We start from the raw sequence: 24,090 nt of genomic DNA on the forward strand, positions 1-24,090 counted from the left end.
ATAAAATCCGAACAGTCATTTAATAACGAGTCCAACCATACTAAAAGTATTCAATTCGGACCTCAAATCGACTTTCAAATACTCAAAATATAACTTAGGAAGTTTTTACAAAATTTCCCAATTTTTTGAACTTTAAACACTAATTAAATAGTAAAACTAATGACGGATTCATGTATAATAATCAAATCCGAGTCAAAATCACTTACTCGGATCAACTCCTTGAAACATTATTCCAAAATCACCTAAAACCGAGGTCTCTAACTCAAAAGATGAAAAATGGAACAAAACCCTCAATTTGGAAATAACATATTTGTTGCGAGTTAATACCTTATGCGATCACGGAAAAATAAATGCAATCACGGAGAACAAATTACACCAGCTCACAAAATCCTCATACGCGATCGCGAGACTTCAATCGCGAACGCGATGACCAGTGGTCTCTAGTCTAAGCGATCGCGGTCATGGCCACGTGAACGTGATGAACAGCGCGTGCCTTCCCACAACCTCCTTCCTTCTACGCGACCGCGATACCTTAATCACGTTCGCAATGCAAAACATTCCAACCTTCCGAGAACGCGTACTCATTTATGCGATCGTAAAGAGAAAATTCCCATCTGCCAACAAGGACCATATGCGATCGCGGGTGAACCTTCACGAGCGCACTGAAGGAAATCAGAAACACAAAAAATCAGCAATCTCAATATATGAACAAATGGTCCGAACTCAATTCGAAATACACTCAGGGTCTCCGAGACCCCGTACGAACATACCAACAAGTCCTAATATACGATACGAACTCACTCGAAGCCTCAAATCACATCAAACAACATCAAAATCACGAACCGCGCATCGATTCAAGCCTAATGAACTAATGAACTTCCAACTTCTAAAACTAATGTCGAAACATACCAAACCAACTCTAAATGACCTCAAATTTTGTACACAAGTCACAAATGACACAACGTACCTATTCCAACTTTCGAAACCAAAATTCGGACCCAATATAAATAAAGTCAACTCTCAGTCAAACTTCTCAAACTTCCAAACCTTTAACTTTCGCCAATTCAAGCCAAAACGACTTACGGACCTCCAAATCAATATCCGGACATACGCCTAAGTTCAAAATTACCGTACAAAATTATCGAAACCATCAAAACTCCTTTTCGGAGTCGTCTACATAAAAGTCAAACTTCGATCAACTCTTTTAGCTTAAACTTCCAACTTTGGGACTAAGTGTCCCTATTCACTCTGAACCTCACCCGAAACCGAATCAACTATCCCGGCAAGTCACATAACCACAATATAATATAGAGGGGGCAATAAATAGGGCAACGAGACTAAAATACTTAAAACGTCCAGCCAAGTCGTTACAGGACTCTTACATATAGTCCTCAAGTACTGGAATTGCTCTGCAAATATCAGGAATAATATGATTGTTTGTTAAATGTATGTAGCCATCTTTGCTAAAAATTTAAATTGTCATTTAATCTAAAAATTTAATTTGCACGACATATTTTTTTTTATGAGTGACGGTAACTGGTATTTAGAATTGATATATGCTCTGGTACTATGTAAAGAAAATGAGTCGTTAGGTCAAGCTCAAGTCATAAACTAGCTCATACAGTTCAGATTCCCAAGACTATGTTAGCGTTTGGACATAGATTTGATTGAAACTTGAAAAAAAAAAATTGAAGTTGTGTTGAAAAATAATTTTTAAAAGTTGAAGTTGTGTTTGGACATGCATTTTATTTGTTGAAAAGTTGAAGTTTTGTAAGTGGAAAAAGATTTCAACCAAAAACTGTCATAAACCAATTTTCGGGAATTTGGAAATTTTTGAATTTTTTTTTCTCAAAACATGATCAAACTTCATAAACAAACAATATTTTCAATTTTTCTTTTTGATAAAATGAAATCAAAATCTATGGCCAAACAAGAGCTATATATACAAAGAAATAATAACTAACTCACTCAACAAATACGAGAAATTAGAAATCCTTGCAACTCAAGAATTGAAATTCGAATAATATAACATGAGGAGCCAAATATTGAGAACCAAGAAGATGAAGGATTCCAATTAAACCATGTCTTCATAAATGCACAAAAACGATTCCACAAAAGAAAATTGCAATTTTACCCCTATTTTCAGACGTTTTGCCTCCAAATATGTTGTCAACTAGCCGATCAGCTAACTTTACAAGCTTAAGTTTTTTTCAAGAATTAACTTTAGGATAAAAAGAAAGAGAATTGCGATATCAATGAGTAATAAATTATATGGGTAAAATATGGAGAAACTATTGCGCTAGAATAATTCTGACCAAATGCCCTTTTACCGAAACCAAAAGAACAATCAATATATGGTTCAACTCAGTACCTCACCAACTTTGGCAACTATTCAATGGCTCAAAACAAATAGAGAGTGGAAGCATAATAAAGGGTAGTACAGAATGGAAAGAAAAATATGCAAAGATCCTTAACGCATGTTCAACGCTGGATTCCCAACTTACAACAACAACAACAACAATCCAGTGTTTTCTCACAAGTGAGGTATGGGGAGGGTAGAGTATACGTAGATCATACCCCTACCCCAAAGAGTAGAGAGGTTGTTTATGAAAGACTCTTGGCTCAAGAAGACGAAAAGAGACAATATATTAGTACTATCAATAGAACTATAGGAATAATAACATCATAAGAACCAAAAAATAGATGAAAAATAATAACAAAAACCAGTAAATAAGGCCCGATACTATGAAAAATGGAAGAATAATGTGAACACAACAATAATCTCTAGGAGCCTAGGACAAAACCTTATCAGACCAGCCTCCCATCCGGAACAAAGTAGAAAAATACTCAGCTGCCACCTAACCTACCACTCTAATGCTCGACCTCCACACCTTCCTATCAAGGGCCATGTAATCGAAAATCTGAAGTCACGCCATGTCCTGCCTGATCATCTCTCCCCAATACTTCTTAAGTCACCCTCTCATTCTTCTCGAACCCACCAAAGTCAACCGCTCACACCTCCTGACCGGGGCATCTGGGCTTCTCCTCCGCACGTGCCCGAACCATCTAAGCTTCGCTTCCCGCTTCTTTTCATCCACAGGGGCCACACCCACCTTCTCCCGAATATCTTCATTCATAATCTTATCCATCCTAGTGTGCCCGCACATCTACCTCAACATCCTCATCTCTGCTGCTTTCATCTTCTGGATATGTGAGTTCTTAACTAGCCAACACTCTGTCATATACAACATGGCCGGTCTGACCGCCGCTCTATAATGCTTACCTTTGAGTATCTGTGGCACTTTCTTGTCACACAGGACTCTAGATACTGACCTTCATTCCATCCACCCCACCCCTATACGGTGTGTGACATCCTCGTCGATCTCTCCATTCCCCTTGATAACCGACCCAAGGTACTTGAAAGTGCCTCTCTTGGGGATGACCTGCGATCCAAGTCTCACGTCTAAGCCCGCTTCTCTCGGCTCAACGGTGAACTTGTACTTCAGGTATTCTGTCTTAGTCCTGCTCAACTTGAAACCCTTAGACTCAAGGGCCTGTCTCCAAACCTCCAGCCTTTTGTTAACGATGCCTCGCGTCTCATCAATCAGAACTATATCATCAGCGAACAACATACACCATGACACCTCCCCTTGAATATGTCGTGTCAGTGCGTCCATCACCAGAGAAAATAAGAACGGGCTGAGCACAGATCCTTGGTGTAAACCCATAACTACCGGAAAGTGCTCTGAGTCGTCTCCCATAGTCCTAACCCGAGTCTTAGCTCCATCATACATGTCCTTAATCGGCCTAATGTAGGCAACTGACACACATTTTGCCTCCAGACATCTCTAAAGAACCTCCCTAGGGACCTTGTCATACGCCTTCTCTACGTCAATAAACACCATATGCAGATTAGGGGTGGAAATTCGGTACTTCGATTCGATATTCGGTTTATCAATTGTGTATACCAAATACCGTGCCAAAGTAGTTCGGTACGATTTGGTATTTCTTATTTTGGTTCGGTACGGTTTCGATTTGATACATAATGTATCACGTTGTGCTAACACTGCTAAGAGCCTAAGCAAGCAAAAATAAAATTACACTGCATTCCTAAAAGGTTACGTCCAAGTTGAATAAATCAACAAATTGCCATAGAGTCCAAAGGTGTGGAAAAAGGGAAAAAAGGCAAAAGGAATTATATTTTGGAACCATAGTAATACTAATCTTTAAGAATTTTGCTTTACATCTGTTTCTAAAGTGACAACAACATCAAATATTTGTAGCTAACAAATAACAATATGTCAATACATACGTTTATACTTTATAGTTTATACAGCCTTTTGTACCCAAAAAAAAAACTATTGGTTACAAAATACAAACTGAAGATTGAAGAATAAAGAAGTTGTGAACATGTTGAAGAGTTGAAGATTGAAGAATGAGGGTCAAAATTGAGGAAACAAGCAGTCACACTTGAGAGTCGTCAGCGCCGAGGTCGTGACGTCATCTCTATCACACTCGCAGTCGCAGACGATCTGTTCTTCACTTCTTAGTTCTTTCTTGAGACTTGAGACAAACCTAATTCTAATTCCTATCGTTATAAACAAGGGAAAAAGACTAAGAGAGTAAGGAACTTGGGCTTAGTGTTATTGGGCTAGAAATACAAACTTAAAATTTTGGGCTAGGCTAGGGCGGTGTAGGACTAGGATAGGAATTAGGAAGCACATGAAATACTTAACTAATTTGGTATTTCGGTATTTCAGTATACCGAAATATCGAAATCTTAACACCGAGGACCGTACCGTTATACCGAGTAACCGAAAATTTAATACCGAATTATACCGAAAAAACCGAAACTGAAATACTGAATTAATACTATTCGATTCGGAATTCAATTTTTCGGATTTTATACCCACCCCAGTGCGTATCCTTCTTCCTATCCCTTTACTGTTTCATCTACTTCCTAATAAGGTGGATCACTTTCGTAGTCGAACGACCCGACATGAACCCGAACTGATTGATTGATATAGATACCGTCCTCCTCGCCCTCTCTTCCACCACCCTCACCCACACTTTCAAAGGATTCCCAACTTAAAAGTCCTAATTCAACCACGTCTTACTCTCATTCTTAATTTTCGTGTTCCAAATTTGATTAACATATTTGATAACCCTCAAAGATGTATTTTTAGTTTTCAACATCATTCAATTATAACGTAAGTTATGGCTTCTTTTGTTTATCTTAAATCTAAAAACCAGAAAAGCATTTGCCCTTAAAATTATTGTTAAGTTAAATATTCATACATTTCCCAATTATTAAAAACTAGCTCAACAATCAACATATATGCAGTGGTTGGTGGAACGGTTGGGCTAGTGCTCTTGACCCGCAACGTAGATACAACAAAATCTAGATTTGAGCTAACGATCACGAAATACAATGAGTTTAATACTAAAACTTTAAAGATTGATACTAATAAATTAAAATTTAGGGTTTGCCTCATATATGTTAGTCATAGATTAAAGTTTTGATAAAACAAAATATGAGTCTCAACCTAAATTCTAACAATCAAGACGTTATAATTTATGGCAAGAGGATTATTCAGATGGTCAGCATTCTCCACCTGCAATCTCAGAATTATGGGTTCGAGTCATCAAAGAAGCAATAGCTTGAACAACAGGGGATCAATGGGGAATCAAAAGGGGTTAAGAATAAATAAAAAAAAATACGTTATAATTCGAATCATAGTATCACAAGCGAATTACAGTGATATCTCGGATCTAATATCGTGTTACTTATTTTGAAAATAATTTTAATACGAAACCACCTAATCTACTCTCAACCTCAGTTTCACCGGGCTTTCATTTTCCTATTCAATCTCTAAAATATTATTTTAATTATCTAAATATCAGGTTTGGAATTATCCTTAAGTAGGAGTGACTCCAAAGCCAGTCAGCAATTCGGTTGGACTGTTTAAGGAAGCAGATAAATTAATATGGAAGAAAATAAATTGGTAGGAAGACCAAAGGTTGTGGACATTTTCATCTTCTACCCACGGCCCACGTAGAGAAAACGCGTGTGTTACAATATTAGGATAATATTGATACGTGGCACAAGAAGATAGGAAGGAATCAAGGACAAGACGGTCATTTCATGAAATATCATCTCCTTTATGTGACAGATGATGATAAAAAAGAGGCAAAATACATAAACAACTCATTAAAGTTATCCAAAAAATAGGTTTGCACATTTAAATTAAACTAGTATTCTTTCACCTCATATTCTTATTCGGAGTGAATTAAATAACACCCTAAAGGCTTATATGAAAGAAAAATAAAAATAAAATAAAATGAAAGCCCATAAAATTTTAATTTGATAAATACCGAAGTACCATACCGAAACTGAATTTTTTGATATTTGGTATTCGATATGGTATTTAGTTTAAACTTTTAAAAAATATGGTATTAGGTATGGTATTTGATATTTTAAAATGAAATGTCAAAATATGAATACCGTACCGAAATATATATTATATTACATAAAATACATATCATTAATTATAATATAAATATAAAAAATCTAAAATTTTACTTTTTTTAATTTTCTAAGTTCATCAATTAACTCTAAGCAGGTAAGGAGACATTTCTAATGATCAAATTTATTCTTTTATGTGTAATTTTCTCTCTCTAGGTTAATATTTACTAATTTTGGACAAAAATTTTGTCAACACTTTTTTAGTTTTGTACTTTTTAGTAAGAATATTATAATCTATGACTCTGTGCACTTGTTAGTATTCAAACCGAATAAACTGAAATTACCGAACCGAATAAACTTAAACCGAAAGGAGAAAAATCGAATCATACCAAATTTAATTAAGTACGATATTGGTATAGCATTTTAAGAAAGCGAATACCGAAAATACTGAATCGAAATGTACCCTACCGACCGACGAATACCCCTGCCACCAGCCTTCTTTCTCCTTCGTCTAAACCCCCATCCCCTTCCCTACCCCCTACCACCAGCCTTCTTTCTCCTTCGTCTAAACCCCCATCCCCTTCCCTACGTCCTTCTTCTCTACCCCACCCCCCCCCCCCCCGGTGCTTCCACCGGGTTCAAATTTTGTTCTGCTACTCATCTTTTCTTCTTTTTTTTTTAATAATTTTTTCCTTTCCCACTATATGTTCATCTTCTTTCTTCTTCCTTTTTTTTCTTTCTCGCCATCTGCCTCATCTTCTTTCTTCTTCTTTTTTATTCAATAAATTTTTCTTTGTTCTGAAAATTTAAGAAATTAATTTAGCTAAAAATAATTAGATAAAGCAACAAAAAAAAAAGAGAGGAGAGTAAACTAAGATCGAAGGGATTTAAATTTATAGTGATATCTATGGATGAGAATTCGATTAAAAAAAATATAATTAAGAGGAATTTAATAATTAATTAGAGATATATTAGTGTATGAAATAATGTGTAAGGAAAAAAAATGTAAATAGACAAAAAGAAACGAGAAGGTTAAAATATCAAAATTTAGATAATTTATGGAGTGGTTCTAATGTGGTGCTGGTATGGCTCTAATATGGCGCGTGTGTAAAGCAAATCACATTGTGAGATTGATATTATAGTGTTCTGAATAATAATAAAGGATGATAAAATACCCGTTTAATTAAAGTGTTCAAACCTGTTTTTGGACAAATTTATTTTGGTATTTACGTATTTTGCCTTGAAAAAAACGTCAAAACGGAAGAAACGATGTCCTTGTCGTACTAGATCACGAACGACTTTTCCCTACCAAAATCTGATTATTTATAATATGGAATCGCTGTTTTAGATCCATAATCCCATTAGGCTACAGGAATAAAAAAGGATTAAGAAATGGATATTCTGTTAACCTAATCGTTACCGTTAAATGACGGTCCAAAAATTTGACGGAAGTGGTACTCCGTTGTACTGGGTAGGTGCGAACTAAGAATACAGAGAGAAACTAAGCTCATTTTTCCACTATAAAAAGGGGATATAGGCAAAGGGTGTGATCATCAAACATAGGGGCTTTGCTCTTTATCTTTGTGATTCCGATTAGTGTGTAAGAGAGAAATTCTTTGCGAAAACTCCATTTCTTCTTCTTTAGTGTGTATTGTATGGCCGCCAATTTGCAGAGCCGTGGACTCGTGAGCTTGGGGAAACGAGTTGTGAACCAGATCAGCTACGCTAGTGCTCGAACTTCTGCTAACTCACCTTCCCTCTTTTGCAGGTATTACTTCTAAATTTGTATCTGTGAGTTTTTTGTCCTTTTACCGTTTTACGCTGCTTATTTACCTCTTGATCAGTGTTTGCTTTCGTAGAGCATTTTGTTAGTGTAGACAAACTTGGTGTTCAGTATTTATGCAGTAGCTTTTGAGATTTATGGTTTAATTTCTGTGAAAATCATGCTAACTATTAGCATGAGGTTTTTTTAGGTTAATGGTTTCCAGCATCTTGTATACTGAATACGAGATCAGTTCAATTAGATTTACAACTTGTGGGAGCTAAATTTCGCTTTTACCGGTTTTAATTTGTTTGTTAGATCTAGCAACCATGGATTCTGGTATCGCATTACGTCGTCTTCTAGCTAGCTGATATTTTATTTTGTCCGATTTGTCATGGGATATATTTTCCCGGAAATTCACTAATCTTGCGATTTTCTATTTTGATTTCTTTCCTCTTTGATGTATTTCCAAAGTTACGGGTCGTAAATTAGGATATTTTCACCAAAACACTATTTTAGTTATACTACACTTACGTTTTCCGTTCCTTGTTGTTCAATAATACAAATATACTAATGCTAAATCCTAAAATTAAAATATTGCGTGCTGAAGTGGAAGGCTTATCGGATAAGAACGTCTCACCCACTAATATCCCCAATTGCACAAAATACATTAAATATTGTTCCCTGAGCCTTACACACACGTGTGACAATTTATCTGAACCATTGAGCTTTTCCAATGTCTGTTTATTATTGTTATTATTACTCATTATTATAGAGTATTATTACTGTTTAGTCCATAATAAGTGATATTTTTTCCTTATAATTTTGGTCCAAAATACGTGTTTTTTCACCTAATCAAGAAGAAATTAATTTTATTTTTCAAAATTTGTTCTTATTTATATATCCCAATATATCAAGCTAACAATATGTAAAATTTAATTAAGGGTAATTTATTCAAAATAATTTTTTTCCATAGGAGTAGTATTTTCTCAAGGTATGTGTCAAAAGCCAAAAAATCGCTTAGTGGGCGTTTGGACATAAGAATTTTAAAAAATATTTTTTTTAAAAAAGTGAATTTGTTTTTAAGTGAAAATGGTATTTGAAAATTAAAGTTGTGTTTGGACATAAAAAAAAATTGGGTTGTCTTTGAATTTTCCTTAGTGATCTAAGGAAAAATTTTGAAAAATAATTTTTTTGGAGTTTTTCAAATTTTCGAAAAATTTTAAGATTATCTTCAAGTGAAAATTGAAAATTCTATGACCAACAATAATTTCCAAAAAAAAAAGTAAATAAAATTTGAAGAAAAGTGAAAAACTTCAAGTCCAAACGGCCTCTTAGTATGGACCGAATGGAGTATTTTATATTACGACAAATAAAAGCAGAGTTAGATGTAAGATGTTACCGTCTAACCGGAACCTTATTGAAACTTGGAAGGAAAAAGTAGAAAGTTAGGAAAAAGAGTAGGTGAGTAGGTCTGTAGGTGAAACTATAGGGGCCCGCATCAAATCAAAGCTGAAGATAAAAAGATGAGATAGAAGAACTTGACAAGGCATGTGGAGCTGGAGTTATTTACCTTTTTGAAGCAACAATATTGCTGATGATTGGGTTGAAACTATTTGTTCTTGGTGGGGGTTAGGAAATGGGACCTGGATCATGTGATATGTCAATGTTATCAACAATTTTACTGTGGCCCAGAAACAGGAGTTAATGATGCGGTTAAACTTCCAGTCTAGTGAAATTTTCAATCATTGTGATCATGTTTGCAATTTAAAAACATTTAGGGACCAACGATCCAAGTGTATGCTTGATTAAAGTTAACGATGATATATACTTCTTGTTGCGGTTGCTTCCAACACACAGCATACAAGAGGGTTGTGCAATAATTCCAACAAAAGAGAGATGAAAGAGGAATAAAAGGAAGGAGAATTAAAAAAAAAAAAGACACAACATTGTGTACAAATTCTTTAGTGCATCCTTTAGCTTCTTGTAAGTTGTAACTACACTAACGCTTTTGCCAGCAGTGTAGTCTACATTAGTTTTTTACTTCTACCTTTTCATTTCCGTATACTTGCAAATCAAGTTGGATTAGTTATTATTAGATGCCTATATCAGATGTTAACTTTGCCGTTTAATTAAAGTTTGGTCGGTTTGGAAGGTGTCATAATCACGTGAGTATCCCCGATATTTGGGCACCAAATATGTTGGGCATGTGTGGCAACAGTTACTGCATGTATCTATACTCATTGAGTTACTGTAGATGTAATTCTCAAGGAGTTATATATGTGGATATAATTACAAGATATTTTGTACTCTTCATTCAAGAGGTAAGTGGGTTAATTAGTAAGTAGTTAATTGTATTGCGCAGGAGGGGAGTGCAGACATCAGTGTACGACAAGAACCCGGAGGATTATGTGCGGGATTCGGTTGTGCCTGATGAAGTGATAGATCCACAATCAGAAAAATACTGGTCTCCTCACCCACAAACTGGGGTGTTTGGGCCTGCAGCCACTGAAAGTGCTGGTGGGGAACGTGGTTTCCACTCCTCACCTGCCACTGCTGCTGCAGCATCCGTCTTGGAGGAGAAGACCTTCTTCCGCCCTCTTGAGGACTTGGACAAGCCACCCCACGCTTAAGTTTTACATACTATAGCTCCAGTGCATCTGTCCTCACTGGAAAGCTTAAGTAATTGCTTTTTAACTAATATAATATATAGTGTGTAGTGGTGACTTTTAATAAGTTTCTATTTGCTTTGGCTTATGCGAGTCTGTATTATATCAAGTTTAAAGTGCAGTATAGACTATTAGAGTAAAGCTGCACTGCTTTTGAAAGTTCCGTTCATATGGTACTGCAATATGGGTGTCTTTTGTTACAGTTACGTAACTGCTGAGCTATGCTATAATATCCTTATGAACTTTTGCTTTCATATTATTGCGTGCGTCACTTTCAAAATCTTATCTTTAGTTGTTGTCGATAGTAAGAACTGGCGGAAGAGATTGGTAGCTGTGGGCAACGAACAGAAGGTGATGGGTGCGCATTATGCAATCATAAAGATGCAGGCAAAGTTAGGAAAAAGATAAGAGAGCGAGAGAGACGATAACTCCATAGAATGTGGACACGAAAGAAGTAATAGGACAAGATAGGAACACCACATATTCCCAATCTAGGATTACATGCACAGTCATCTTAGCAATTGGACCTCCAAAATATCTAACTCATCCTATCACAATATCTCCAATATATACTCCTAGTATATTAGTAAATAAACAAAAAATATAGGACAAAGATCACCGATCAATGGCGGATTTACGTTTTGAAGTATGGGTGCTAAAGCACTCATTGGTTTTGGCCAAATTGTGTTATGTATTCATAGATAATACTTAAAAATTTAAGTAATTGATTAGCACCCATTATGATCATATTTGACCATTATAAATTTACACTAAAATTAATGAATCACCCACGATCAATAAATCTTGAATCCGCTATTTTCCATAGTTGAAATTATTTATATCTGATAGTTAAAAATTTGTATATATATATATATATATATAGAGACTATTATTTTGAGAGTGCTTGTACAATATTATTATTTTTTAAATATAACCATGTCCGTATCATATCCTATCCTTTTAAAAAAAAATTTAAATATGTCCTTTCCTCTACAATCCCTTAGCACCACCGCAACCCCACCTGTCCCCTCCAATTCCTTGGCCTTATTCAGCTTTTTACCTTTCTATCTTCCTGTTCCCTTTGGACCAAAGATAATGTCTTCAGAAAATATATATAATGAGTCTAGGATCGGAAAAGCAAATGAACATTCGCGTATTGACTCGGTAATTTAAAATATTGCTATGACTCGTCATTAGTAAAAGACACTAATGTGTGTGGTCAAAATAGATTTTGGCTTTTCTACGTTCGATCGAGATAGAGTGGCAAGAAGCCGGAGTAGGATTTTGGGAGTAAGCTCCGAAGACAGTACAAACGAGCCTCGAGTCCAAAGGCTGCTCGAGGAGTCGGCTCGATAATCTTATCGACCCGAGGCGTTGCTTCGAGGTCGGAAATGCACCATGCTCGCCCCGAAGGTCGAACTCAAGCCAAGACCGAAAAGCCGACCCAGTATCGAGTTCGAGCCAGTGTCGAGCTTACAGACAAGAGTCATTGCAACCGCACCAAGAGAGAAAATCTTGGCGGGAATCGAAGAAGAGACAAATCATCATTGGTTCTCCACTATATGCTTTATTTTATTATTTTATTATAAATAATGTAATGACCCTCTATTACAAAAGGGGATCCTTGTAAGCTAAAGACATGGCATAGATTGGAAAAAAAGATCTTTTCTTATATACAAAGATATCTCCTGGTGCTTGTCTTGCTTCATCTTATTCATTCTTTCTGTTCATCATTCTCATTCTCATAATCAAAATACTTGTATTGTTATCTTTGTATCAAAGGATATTACGTATCCTTAGAAACATACATAAATTTAACCTTATCTGATTTTTCGGGTAAACAGTTTGGCGCCCACCGTGGGGCTAAGGATAATAGTGATTGTTTGATATAAATCTACAGTACACACCAGCTTACAACTTCAAATCAGCAATGGCTTTACCTATCGACCACGAAGCCAGCCTTCAAGATGAAACCAACAACTTGGCACCCGGGGCCGGAAGGCCACTCGATGATGGCACTGAGGCTCGAATCGAAGCACCCGAAATTCGAGTCGAAGTACTATTGGATGTCAATTCACAAATAGCTCTAGAGGCGCATTAGCGTTCCGAACCGGAAAGAAGCATTCAGGGCGGTACTCGATCCGTAGCCCGAGACACCTAAAACTCGGGAAAAATCGGGGCCAACTTGCGTATGATCTTCGAGATGCTACAAGCCCAACAAGTAGCGATAACTCAGTTATAGAGCCAAACTCATATACAGAGCAGGCCGGATTCCAATCCGCTTCGAGAAATCACCCCCAGAACGGAGCCCGCCGTAGTGAAATCAAACGAGCAAGAATCGGGGACCACTCCCGAAATTACTAAATTGCTCGAGGAACTCACAAAACGAGTCGAAGCCAACGACTAGAGAGTGAAAACATACAATGCCAGGGTCGATCAAATCCCGGGGGCTCCACCAATGATAAAAGGGCTTGATTCGAAAAAATTCATACAAAAGCCTTTTCCCTCGAGTGCGGCCCCAAAACCAATCCCCAAGAAATTTCGTATGCCCGAAATTCCCAGATATAACGGTACGACCGATCCTAACGAACATGTCACCTCTTACACATGTGCCATCAAAGGTAATGATTTGGAGGACGATGAGATTGAATCCGTATTATTGAAAAAGTTCGGGGAGACCCTCTCAAAGGGAGCAATGATCTGGTATCACAATTTACCACCAAATTCCATCGATTCTTTTGCCATGTTAGCAGATTCGTTCGTAAAGGCACATGTTGGTGCCATAAAAGTTGCAACAAGGAAATCAGACCTCTTCAAAGTAAAGCAAAGGGGTAATGAAATGCTTAGAGAATTTGTATCCAGATTTCAAATGGAACGCATGGAATTGCCACCGGTCACAGACGATTGGGCCGTACAAGCTTTTACCTAAGGGTTGAACGAACTAAGTTCGACAGCATCACGTCGGATGAAACAAAATTTGATCGAGTATCCAGCAATAACTTGGGCAGATATACACAACCGATATCAATCGAAAATTAGGGTCGAGGATGATCAATTGGGAGCTCCGTATGAACCCGTGCATTAGAGCAGGACAGCTACTAAAAGCCAAAGGGAGATCGATAGAGAACAAAGGTCGAACAGAGACCGATACCAACCGTACGTCGCAGATCGGATGAACAATGGTTCGGCACGCAATACAGTTTGGAACAATCGAAGGATTGATCGAGGGCAAAATTCTCGGAGACTTATGAGCAAGAGCGGCTTTGATAAATATGCCGATCCTATAGAAGCACCTCGATTATCAGAGTATAACTTCAGCATTGGTGCTCCCGCTATCGTGTCGGCTATCGGACGCATCAAAGACACTAAATGGCCTCGACCCATGCAGACCGATCCTGCCCAAAGGAATCCCAATCAAATGTGCGAATATCATGGCACCCATGGCCACAGAACGGAAGACTGCAGGCAACTAAGAGAGGAAGTAGCCCGCTTATTTAACAAAGGGCACCTTCGGGAATTTCTAAGTGATAGGGCGAAGAACCATTTTAAAAACAGGGATTTCGGCAAGCAAAACGAGCAAGAAAAACCACAGCACGTCATTCACATGATCATCGGTGGTGTCGATACCCCTCAGGGACCAATGCTTAAACGCACTAAAACATCGATTGTGAGGGAAAAGAGATCTCGGACTCAAGATTACGCACCCATGGCGACTTTGTCCTTCGATGATGAAGATGCAGAAGGAATCATCCAACCTCATAATGATGCACTGGTAATATCCGTACTCATGAATAAAACTAAAATTAAGCGTGTGTTAATCAATCCAGGTAGCTCGGCCAACATCATCAAATTGAAGGTCGTAGAACAGCTCGGCCTACAAGACCAGATCGTACCCGCAACTCTGGTTCTAAACGGATTCAATATGGCATGTAAAACCACCAAAGGCGAGATAATCCTACCAATAAACGTGGCCAGAACCATCCAGGAAATAAAGTTTCACGTGATCGAAGGCGATATGAGATACAACGCCCTTTTTAGAAGGCCATGGATCCACAACATGAGAGCAGTACCTTCGACCCTACACCAGGCCCTCAAATTCCCGACATCGAGAGGTGTCAAAACGGTGTACGGAGAACAACTGGCCGCAAAGGAAATGTTCGCCGTCGAGGAAGCAAAATCAATGTCCTCGCCTTCGCCGATAAAGGGATCGAGCTCAGAAGGAGAACGGGACACCAAATAGCAATCACAGATGATGATCAAAGGGTCCCTCGATCTTTCATGATTCCCGATGACTCCGACGCCACCAAATCAATAATCAAGGAACTAGAGCAAGTCACACTAATCGAGCACTGGCCCGAGCGAAAGGTATACTTGGGAACGGGATTGAGCCCCGAACTCAGGAAGAAACTTGTTCAATTTCTTATCGATAACATCAATTGTGTTTGCCTGGTCCCATTTAGATATAACAGGGATCCCACCAGACATAACGACGCATCGGCTAAGCTTGGACCCTAGGTTCAGACCGGTGAAGCAAAAGAGAAGACCCCAGTCCGAGGGAAAGCACGCATTCATAAAGGACGAGGTAACCAAACTTCTCAAGATAGGGTCCATTCGGGAGGTGAAATATCCCGAATGGTTAGCCAATGTAGTTGTAGTGCCTAAAAAAGGGAACAAACTTAGAATGTGTGTAGACTATAAGGATTTGAACAAAGCATGCCCCAAAGATTCCTTTCCGCTGCCCAATATCGATCGCATGATCAATGCCACGGCCGGCCACGAGATCCTCACTTTTCTCGATGCCTATTCCGGGTATAATCAAATCCAGATGAACCCAGAGGACCAGGAAAAGACTTCGTTTGTCACCAAATATGGAACATATTGTTATAATGTGATGCCCTTCGGACTAAAAAATGCAGGGGCTACTTACTAACGCCTAGTAAATAAAATGTTCGAAGAACAAATAGGTAAATCAATGGAACTTTATATTGATAATATGCTAATTAAGTCCCTACGCGCAAAGGACCATTTGGCCCATTTATAGGAAACGTTCGAGATTTTGAGGAAATACAACATGAAGCTCAACCCCGAAAAATATGCTTCTGGGGTCGGTTCGGGAAAATTCCTTGGCTTTATGGTGTCGAATCGGGGAATCGAGATTAACCCCGACAAAATCAAGGCCATCGAAGATATTGCCATCGTGGACAGCGTGAAAGCTGTACAAAAGCTAACAAGACGGATTGCAGTTTTAGGCCGATTCATTTCGAGATCATCAGATCGAAGTCACTAATATTTCTCTCTACTCAAAAAGAAGAACGATTTCGCTTGGACACCGAAATGCCAACAAGCATTAGAGGAACTAAAACGATATCTATCGAGCCCCCCACTACTTCACACTCCAAAATCAGACGAATAACTTTGCTTGTACTTGGTAGTATCGGAAGTCGCCGTAAGCAGTGTCCTAGTTCAAGAAGAGCAAGGTACGCAATTCCCCGTTTATTATATAAGTCGGACCCTAGGAGAAGCGGAAACTAGGTATCCGCACCTAGAAAAATTGGCACTTGTACTGATAAGCGCCTCTAGAAAGTTAAGGTCGTACTTTCAATGCCATCCCATATGCGTATTAACCACTTACCCGCTTCGTAATATTTTGCACAAGCCCGAGCTATCAGGCCGATTGGCCAAATGGGCCGTCGAACTCAGTGGGTACGATATCGAATATCAACCCCGTACGGCCATCAAGTCTCAAATTTTAGCAGACTTCGTGGCCGATTTCACGCCAACCCTCGTACCCGAAGTCGAAAAAGAACTCCTGTTGGAATCGGGTACATCATCGGGGATATGGACCCTTTTTATGGACGGAGCTTCGAACGTAAAAGGGTCCGGACTAGGCATAGTTTTGAAATCACCCACGGGTAACACTATTAGACAATCTATTAAAACTACCAGGTTGACTAACAACGAGGCCAAGTATGAAGCCATGATTGCAGATCTCGAGCTAGCTAGATACTTGGGAGCAGAAGTCATTGAAGCCAATAGTGACTCTTTGCTAGTGGTGAGTCAAGTAAACAAAACCTTCGAAGTCCGAGAAGGTAGAATGCAAAGGTATTTAGACAAACTGCTTGTCACTTTGCACCATTTCAAACAATGGACTATACGACATGTTCCACGAGAACAGAATAATGAAGCCGATGCACTTGCGAATTTGGGATCGTCGGTCGAGGTAGATGACTTGAGCTCGGGGAATGTCGTTCAACTTTCGAGATCGTAATCGAAGAAGGTCACGCTGAGATAAATTCTACAAGCTTAACCTAGGATTGGAGAAATAAGTATATTGAATACTTAAAGAGAGAAAAGCTCCCATCGGACCCTAAAGATTCTAGGGCCCTACGGACTAAAGCTGCTCGATTCACATTGGCTTCGGACGGAACGCTATATCGAAGGACATACGATGGACCGTTGGCAGTAGGCTTGGGTCCAGGAGATACCGATTACATCCTACGGGAAGTGCACGAGGGCACTTGTGGGAATCACTCTGGTGCCGACGCATTAGTTCAAAAAATAATCAAAGCAGGGTATTATTGGATCGATATGGGCAAAGATACGAAGGAATTTGTTCGTAAATACGACAAATGTCAAAGGTTTGCGCCAATGATCCATCAACCCGGAGAGCAACTTCACTCAATCCTATCCCCACGGCTGTTCTTATAATGGGGAATGGATATCGTCGGCCCTCTGCCATCAACCCCAGGTAAAGCCAAATTCATTTTATTTATGACTGACTATTTTCCTAAATGTGTTGAAGCGCATGCGTTCGAGAATATAAGAGAGAGAAAGAAGTTATAGACTTTATTTGGGATCATATCGTATGCCGATTCGGGATACCCGCCGAAATAGTATGTGACAATGGAAAATAATTCGTTAGCAGCAAGGTAACAAAATTCTTTCAAAATCACAAAATAAGAAGAATATCAACACCATACCACCCCAGTGAGAACGGACAGGCCGAATCAACGAACAAAACTATCATTCGAAACCTAAAGAAGAGGTTGAATGACGCTAAAGGAAAGTGGAGAGAAATCCTTACCGAAGTCCTTTGGGCATATCGAACGATGTCAAAATCCAGTACGAGGGCAAATCCTGTTATCCTTAGTATATGGGTCCGAAGCATTGATACCAGTCGAAGTCGGCGAACCCAGTACCAGATTTCGATATACAACAGAAGAATCAAATAAAGAGGCTATGAACATTAGCCTCGAATTATCAGACAAAAAACGAGAAGTTGCTCTCGTCTAGTTGGCCGCCCAAAAGCAACGAATCGAAAGATATTATAATCGAAGAACCAAGCTCCACCATTTCAAGCCCGGGGACTTAGTGTTAAGAAAAGTCACCATCAATACCCGAAATCCGAACGAAGGAAAACTAGGACCAAATTGGGAAGGACCGTATCAGGTGCTCGAGAACGTCGGAAAGGGATCATACAGGCTCGACATTATAAACGACAAACAGTTATCAAGCAGCTAGAATGTATCACATCTAAAACGGTACTACTGCTAAGGTACGACCTTTCCATATTCATTTATATTTCGAAACTTACCCCTGCAGAAGTTCGAACAAGAGCTAAGATGGATCTTTCGCTTGAAAGCACGCGTTGCACTCTTTTTCCCTTAAACCAGTTTTATCCCAAATGGGTTTTTCAACAAGATTTTTAATAAGGCAACCATTGATTGTGCTGTACTTACAACAATATCCTAGGCCTTTTTACAATCGACCTCGAATACTGGGGGGCATTAGGCCCTCAAATACATCGAGTTCAGATGCAAGAAAGTTATTTCGCAACAACAGGGTTCCCATAGGAAAAATTGTAAGAGCCAAATGGTCGAAACGAACCATGTTCATGTAGATTGGCCCGAACCGAGGCGCAAAACATGAACACATGTATAATGACTTGCACAGAAAGTCCTCCTCTTTACCGACGTCCAAGAAAATTCCTCTATTTTTGAGATTTATTGCACAATCAGAATCAAGACAAATTCGACGACTAATAAGCCTACGGGCTACTTTTATTTCGAGTTCGAGCAAGCACTCACTCGACCATTACGCCTATGGGCTACATTGCTTCAAGTTCGAAACATTCACTCGACTAATAAGACTACGGGCTACTTTTATTTCGAGTTCGAGCAAGCACTCACTCAACCATTACGCCTACGGGCTACATTGCTTCGAGTTTGAAACATTCACTCAACTAATAAGCCTACGGGCCACTTTTTATTTCGAGTTCGAGAAAGCACTCACTCGACAATTACGCCTACGGGCTATATTACGTCGAGTTCAAATCATTCACTTGACGGCTAATGAGCCTATAAGCTGCTTTCATTTTAAGTTTGAGCGAGCACTCACTCAACCATCACGCCTACGAGCTATATTTTCGCAAGTTCGAATCATTGACTCAACTAGCAAGCCTAAGGGCTACATCACTTCAAGTATGAAAAAATAATCGATCGATCATAGAGACTACGAAGTCAAAATTTGATTAAAGTATTCACAAAAACAAGTCGACCAAGTTGTATATATACAAAATTGTCTACATGATTGATTACAAACGTAAAAATAATTAAGAACTAAGCTTCCTGGTCATCCTCAGGGGCGTTCGCTTCTCTGTCGGGCTCTTTCCCGTCCTCGGATTCGCTCTTGCTACCGCCATCATCATCATCTTCAGAAGCCAAGGCTTTAGCTTCAGCTTCGAGCTTTTTAGCCTTTTTTATCTCTTCGGTAAGGTCGAAACCTCGAGCGTGTATCTCCTCAAGGGTCTCCCTCCGAGACCTATATTTAGCAAGTTCGGCAACCCAATGAGCTCGAGCGTCGGCAGTATCCGCCGCCTCCCGTGCCTCCATCTGAGAAGCCTCGGCATCGGCCCGATACACAGCAATGGACTTATCCGCCATGACTTTTGATGACTCAACCTCTGCTTTGGCCTCAGCAAGACGTGTTTCAAGCTCCTCGATCCTCTTAGCTTGAGCCGGCCCCTTTTTGCTTGACGTTTCGAAGCTGAACATCGGCCGATAGTAATTTAGTTATACGATTGTATCGGCCTCAAATCTTTCGAGGACTAATCAGACTTCATCGTCGAGCATCGAAGGCTTTGATGTCGAGCATCGACGAAGACAGGGATCGGGGTTGGATGGGTCATTATATTCGGGTGAGGACCCGTGACCTTATTCCGGAAGAGAAGATGTTGTTCCCCGAGGAATGGAATTTCGACCCTGCCCCTTGGATGCCACAAGCGGTACCTGACCTCGAGGATTGGGTTCGGAAGTTAGCCTCGACTTCCTCTTATGCCGAATGCGCTTGGCGTGATTTGGCTAAAGGTAAATGGGAGGCCAAGAACCATGGTGTAACTAACGATGCCGCTTTGAGGCCTTTGAGCGGTGAAGAAGAAGCTTTCTCCTTCTGAGGTACAGTTTTCAAAGTTTTAGCCATTGATATGAGAGGAAGAAAGGCAAAGGAAAGTGAAAAATTGACGGCACCTAAAACTCTAGTGTAGATGGCTCTAAAGCAATGAAACAGAGGGAAAAGATAAGAGAATTTGGAAGAGTGAAGGCGTAAAAGTGGTAAAAGTTAGATGAAAGGGTTATTTATAGGCTCGCATCATGTCGGTTCAATATCAGAAATGGCCGACCATCATCTGACAAGCATTAAATACCTTGAAAAACTAAATCGATGGGACAACTATCACATACGTCATAATCGGTCCCTGATAAAACGTCAGCTTGTTGTCCGATCGAACCGTCAAAGATCATGTCGATTCTCACCACATCCTTTATGAGAATCGAGGGGACTATCTGTATACGGTCAAAATAGATTTCGACTTTCCTACGTTCGATCGAGTGGCAAGAAGCCAGAGTAGGATTTTGGGAGTAAGCTCCGAAGACAGTACAAACGAGCCTCGAGTCCAAAGGCTGCTCGAGGAGTCGGCTCGATAATCTTATTGAGCCTAAGGCGTTGCTTCGAGGTCGGAAATGCACCACGCCTGCCCCGAAGGTCAAACTCAAGCCAAGACCGAAGAGCCGACCCAGTAACGGGTTCGAGCCAGTATCAAGTTCGAGCCAGTGTCGAGCTCACAGACAAGAGCCGTTGCAACCGCACCAAGAGAGAGAATCTTGACGGGAATCGAGGAAGAGACAAATCATCATTGGTTCTCCACTATATGCTTTATTTTATTATTTTATTATAAATAATGTAATGACCCTCTATTATAAAAGGGGATCCTTGTAAGCTAAAGACATGGCATAGATTGGAAAAAAAGATCTTTTCTTATATACAAAGATATCTCCTGGTGCTTGTCTTGCTTCATCTTATTCATTCTTTCTGTTCATCATTCTCATTCTCATAATCAAAATACTTGTATTGTTATCTTTGTATCAAAGGATATTACGTATCCTTAGAACCATACATAAATTTAACCTTATCTGATTTTTCGGGTAAACAATTATAATAATACTACTCCAAAGTTATGTCTTCAGAAAATATATATGATGAGTCTAGGATCGGAAAAACAAATGAACACTCACGTATTGACTTGGTATAAAATTTAAAATATTGCTATGACTCGTCATTAATTAAAGGCATTACAATAATACTACTCCTTTCGTTTCACGATGGAAGTTTAAGAACAAAAAAAAAGATTTTTAAAATTTGTGTTGTTAAACATATCATAATATTTGTATAGCTATAAGACTTTTAAAGTTTGTGATGTTAAATGTGTTATAACGTTTACGTGGCTAAAAAAAATACATAAATATGTAATTCTTTTTGGAACAAAGTAATAAAAAAATAGTTCCAAATAACATAGACGGAGAGAGCCTAAAATTTTAATTTAATTACTTAATCCATAAGAGTTATTATACAAATTAAATGTATTATTCCATATGGAGTAATATCTTTCTATCTTATAGTAGTAGTTTCTTGTATAAAACTTGTTATTCTACAGAGGATACATGACAATTTGACAAAATTCATATGGCATCTAATAACTGTTATTACTAAGCTTTATAATCTTCAAGTAATCGAAAAATATCTATACTAAGAAACAAAGATAATACTCGTCAAATACTCCTATAAGATAAGTTGCATACAAGATGAAGAAAGGTGTTTTTTTTTTTATTCGGTGTCTGGTACCTGCATTGGGGCGTGATTGAATCCGAATTTGTGCCAGGAAGTCTCATATTAGGAGATAAAGAACTTTCTACCAAAGGCGACTTCATACCCAAGACTCAAACCCGATACTTGTGGTTAAGGATGAAAGAGTATTGGTGAAGAAAGATGTTACATTGGTCTAGTTGTCACGTTAAATGGTTCTTTCGATTTTACTTGCATAGTTAACAGTACATATTTATGACGAAGAACTTATATTAGGAAGATTTTGCACGCAGAAACGTGTCGAAAGCGCAACACATAACTAAACCATAACCAGTAGTAGTGTTAAATTTCTTTTGACAAAAGCAAAACTATGAGCCGTCCAAGTAGAATATCAGCCCCCACCTGGGCAGGGGCCTGAAATAGACCATGTAGCTAAGCCACTGACATTATTATCTCAACAGATCGAATTTTCAAAATGCTAATAATATCAAACATTTTATGGCGACGTCCGATATATCCGCTTTGAAGTCCAAATTAATTCGGTTTTGCATCTCGTAAGACCCATTAAAATGAAAAATGTTCTTATCGGAGTTTTTCGATTCTCAAAGCTCAAAGTCAAGATCTCTGATTAAAGATAAAAGAATTTTATTCATCCCACCACAACCGTTGGTAATGTAATCTCAAACATTTTTGGGTACATAGGACTCCGTTTTATTTCTCAAATATTTGATCTCATGTGAAATGGGCCGCACCAACGCCTGACTTTTTCTTCGTAGAAATGACGCCAGGTAGCCACTTTAAAGGATTGTCATTTATGAATTAGTTGTTGCGTCCTGAATTTTAGTTTTTCAGTTTAATTTTTCGGGACAAAATGTTCTAAATTGTCTTGAAGTTAAAAAATTTAGTTTAACATTTCAGAACAAAATAAGTATCTACTAATTTCTAAATAGCATCCTTGAGAATGGTTATCGGGGCACTTGCCCCTTTTTCTTTTCTTTTTAAAGGCAATTTAGATCTTTCAATTCAAAAGGATCCATAAGATTATTCTTTTTATTTACTCACTTTAAAGACTTGAAGTTAGCAACTCATGTTGGAAAAGTATTACTAATTAAATTACATTATTTGCACATTCATGAGAATCAAGCAAGAGCACAAATGCACAACATAGCACCTAGGGAAACTAGAAATAAAGTGTGCAATTGCACTTGCTTTAGCCTTCAGATGGGCTTCTACATATCTCCAGTTAATCTTCATTGTAGATTGGGCCAGAAAGATATGACCCATATTTTTCTACATTGTTACATTGCTAAAAAGTTTTGGCGCTCACTGAATATTGTCAATACTATCTCCAATCCAAATGATTCTCATTGGTTAGACATAATTAGAGATAGCAACCCCAATATTCCCACTAATAGCTAGATTAACGTGGGCTCGGCTATTCCCTTTTACTTTGTGAAACCTTTGGCTGAATAGGAATAAAAATATTGAAAACAATTCTAACAATAGTGTCTTTGTTTCTGATGTCATCAACCAAGCCATCGAGTATAACCTCCTCACTCAAAGGGAGCGATAAGATTTGAACCTTATGAGTTTGTGATTGTAATTCTTTTAAGTTATTGAGTTCTAAATTAATAATTTATACATATTCAATTGGATTTCTTAATACAAATACAGAGTTTGAACAAAAGGTACTGGATTCGGGCGAACCCGCAACCAACACTGTGGCTCCGTCCCAGAGGCGGATCCAGGATTTGAAATTTATGGGTTCCTACAGCAAACCTCAAGTAAATATACAATAAGTAATTGGGCTCACAATCAAATATTCATAGATATTTAGTAGATTTTTTAATACATATACATGGTATGTACAAAAGTTACTGGATTCACAGGAACCGACACCTACTAAGCTGGATTCGCCCCTGCTTACGAGATTTATCCAATGTAAAAAAAACTGGCAAAAATACTAGATGGTATAAACTGAATATAGATGGGGAATTTAGATCTAACAATTGTGGTCTAGGAGGAGTTATTAGAAACTGCAATGGTAACTGGATTCT

General features: G+C 38.5%; 1 protein-coding gene across 1 annotated transcript; it reads left to right on the top strand.

The window, feature by feature from the left end:
- The first annotated feature begins 7,984 nt into the window (after positions 1-7,984).
- Positions 7,985-11,151, top strand: LOC107801287 (late embryogenesis abundant protein At5g17165). The gene is made up of 2 exons (XM_016624591.2): positions 7,985-8,234; positions 10,594-11,151. Exons 1-2 carry the CDS (start codon positions 8,122-8,124, stop codon positions 10,859-10,861), a joined length of 381 nt encoding a protein of 126 aa, XP_016480077.1. The 5' UTR covers positions 7,985-8,121; the 3' UTR covers positions 10,862-11,151.
- Positions 11,152-24,090: the final 12,939 nt, after the last annotated feature.

This window comes from Nicotiana tabacum, chromosome 4 (genome assembly GCF_000715075.1).
Source record: "Nicotiana tabacum cultivar K326 chromosome 4, ASM71507v2, whole genome shotgun sequence".
In the NCBI taxonomy this organism is placed as follows: Eukaryota; Viridiplantae; Streptophyta; class Magnoliopsida; order Solanales; family Solanaceae; genus Nicotiana; species Nicotiana tabacum.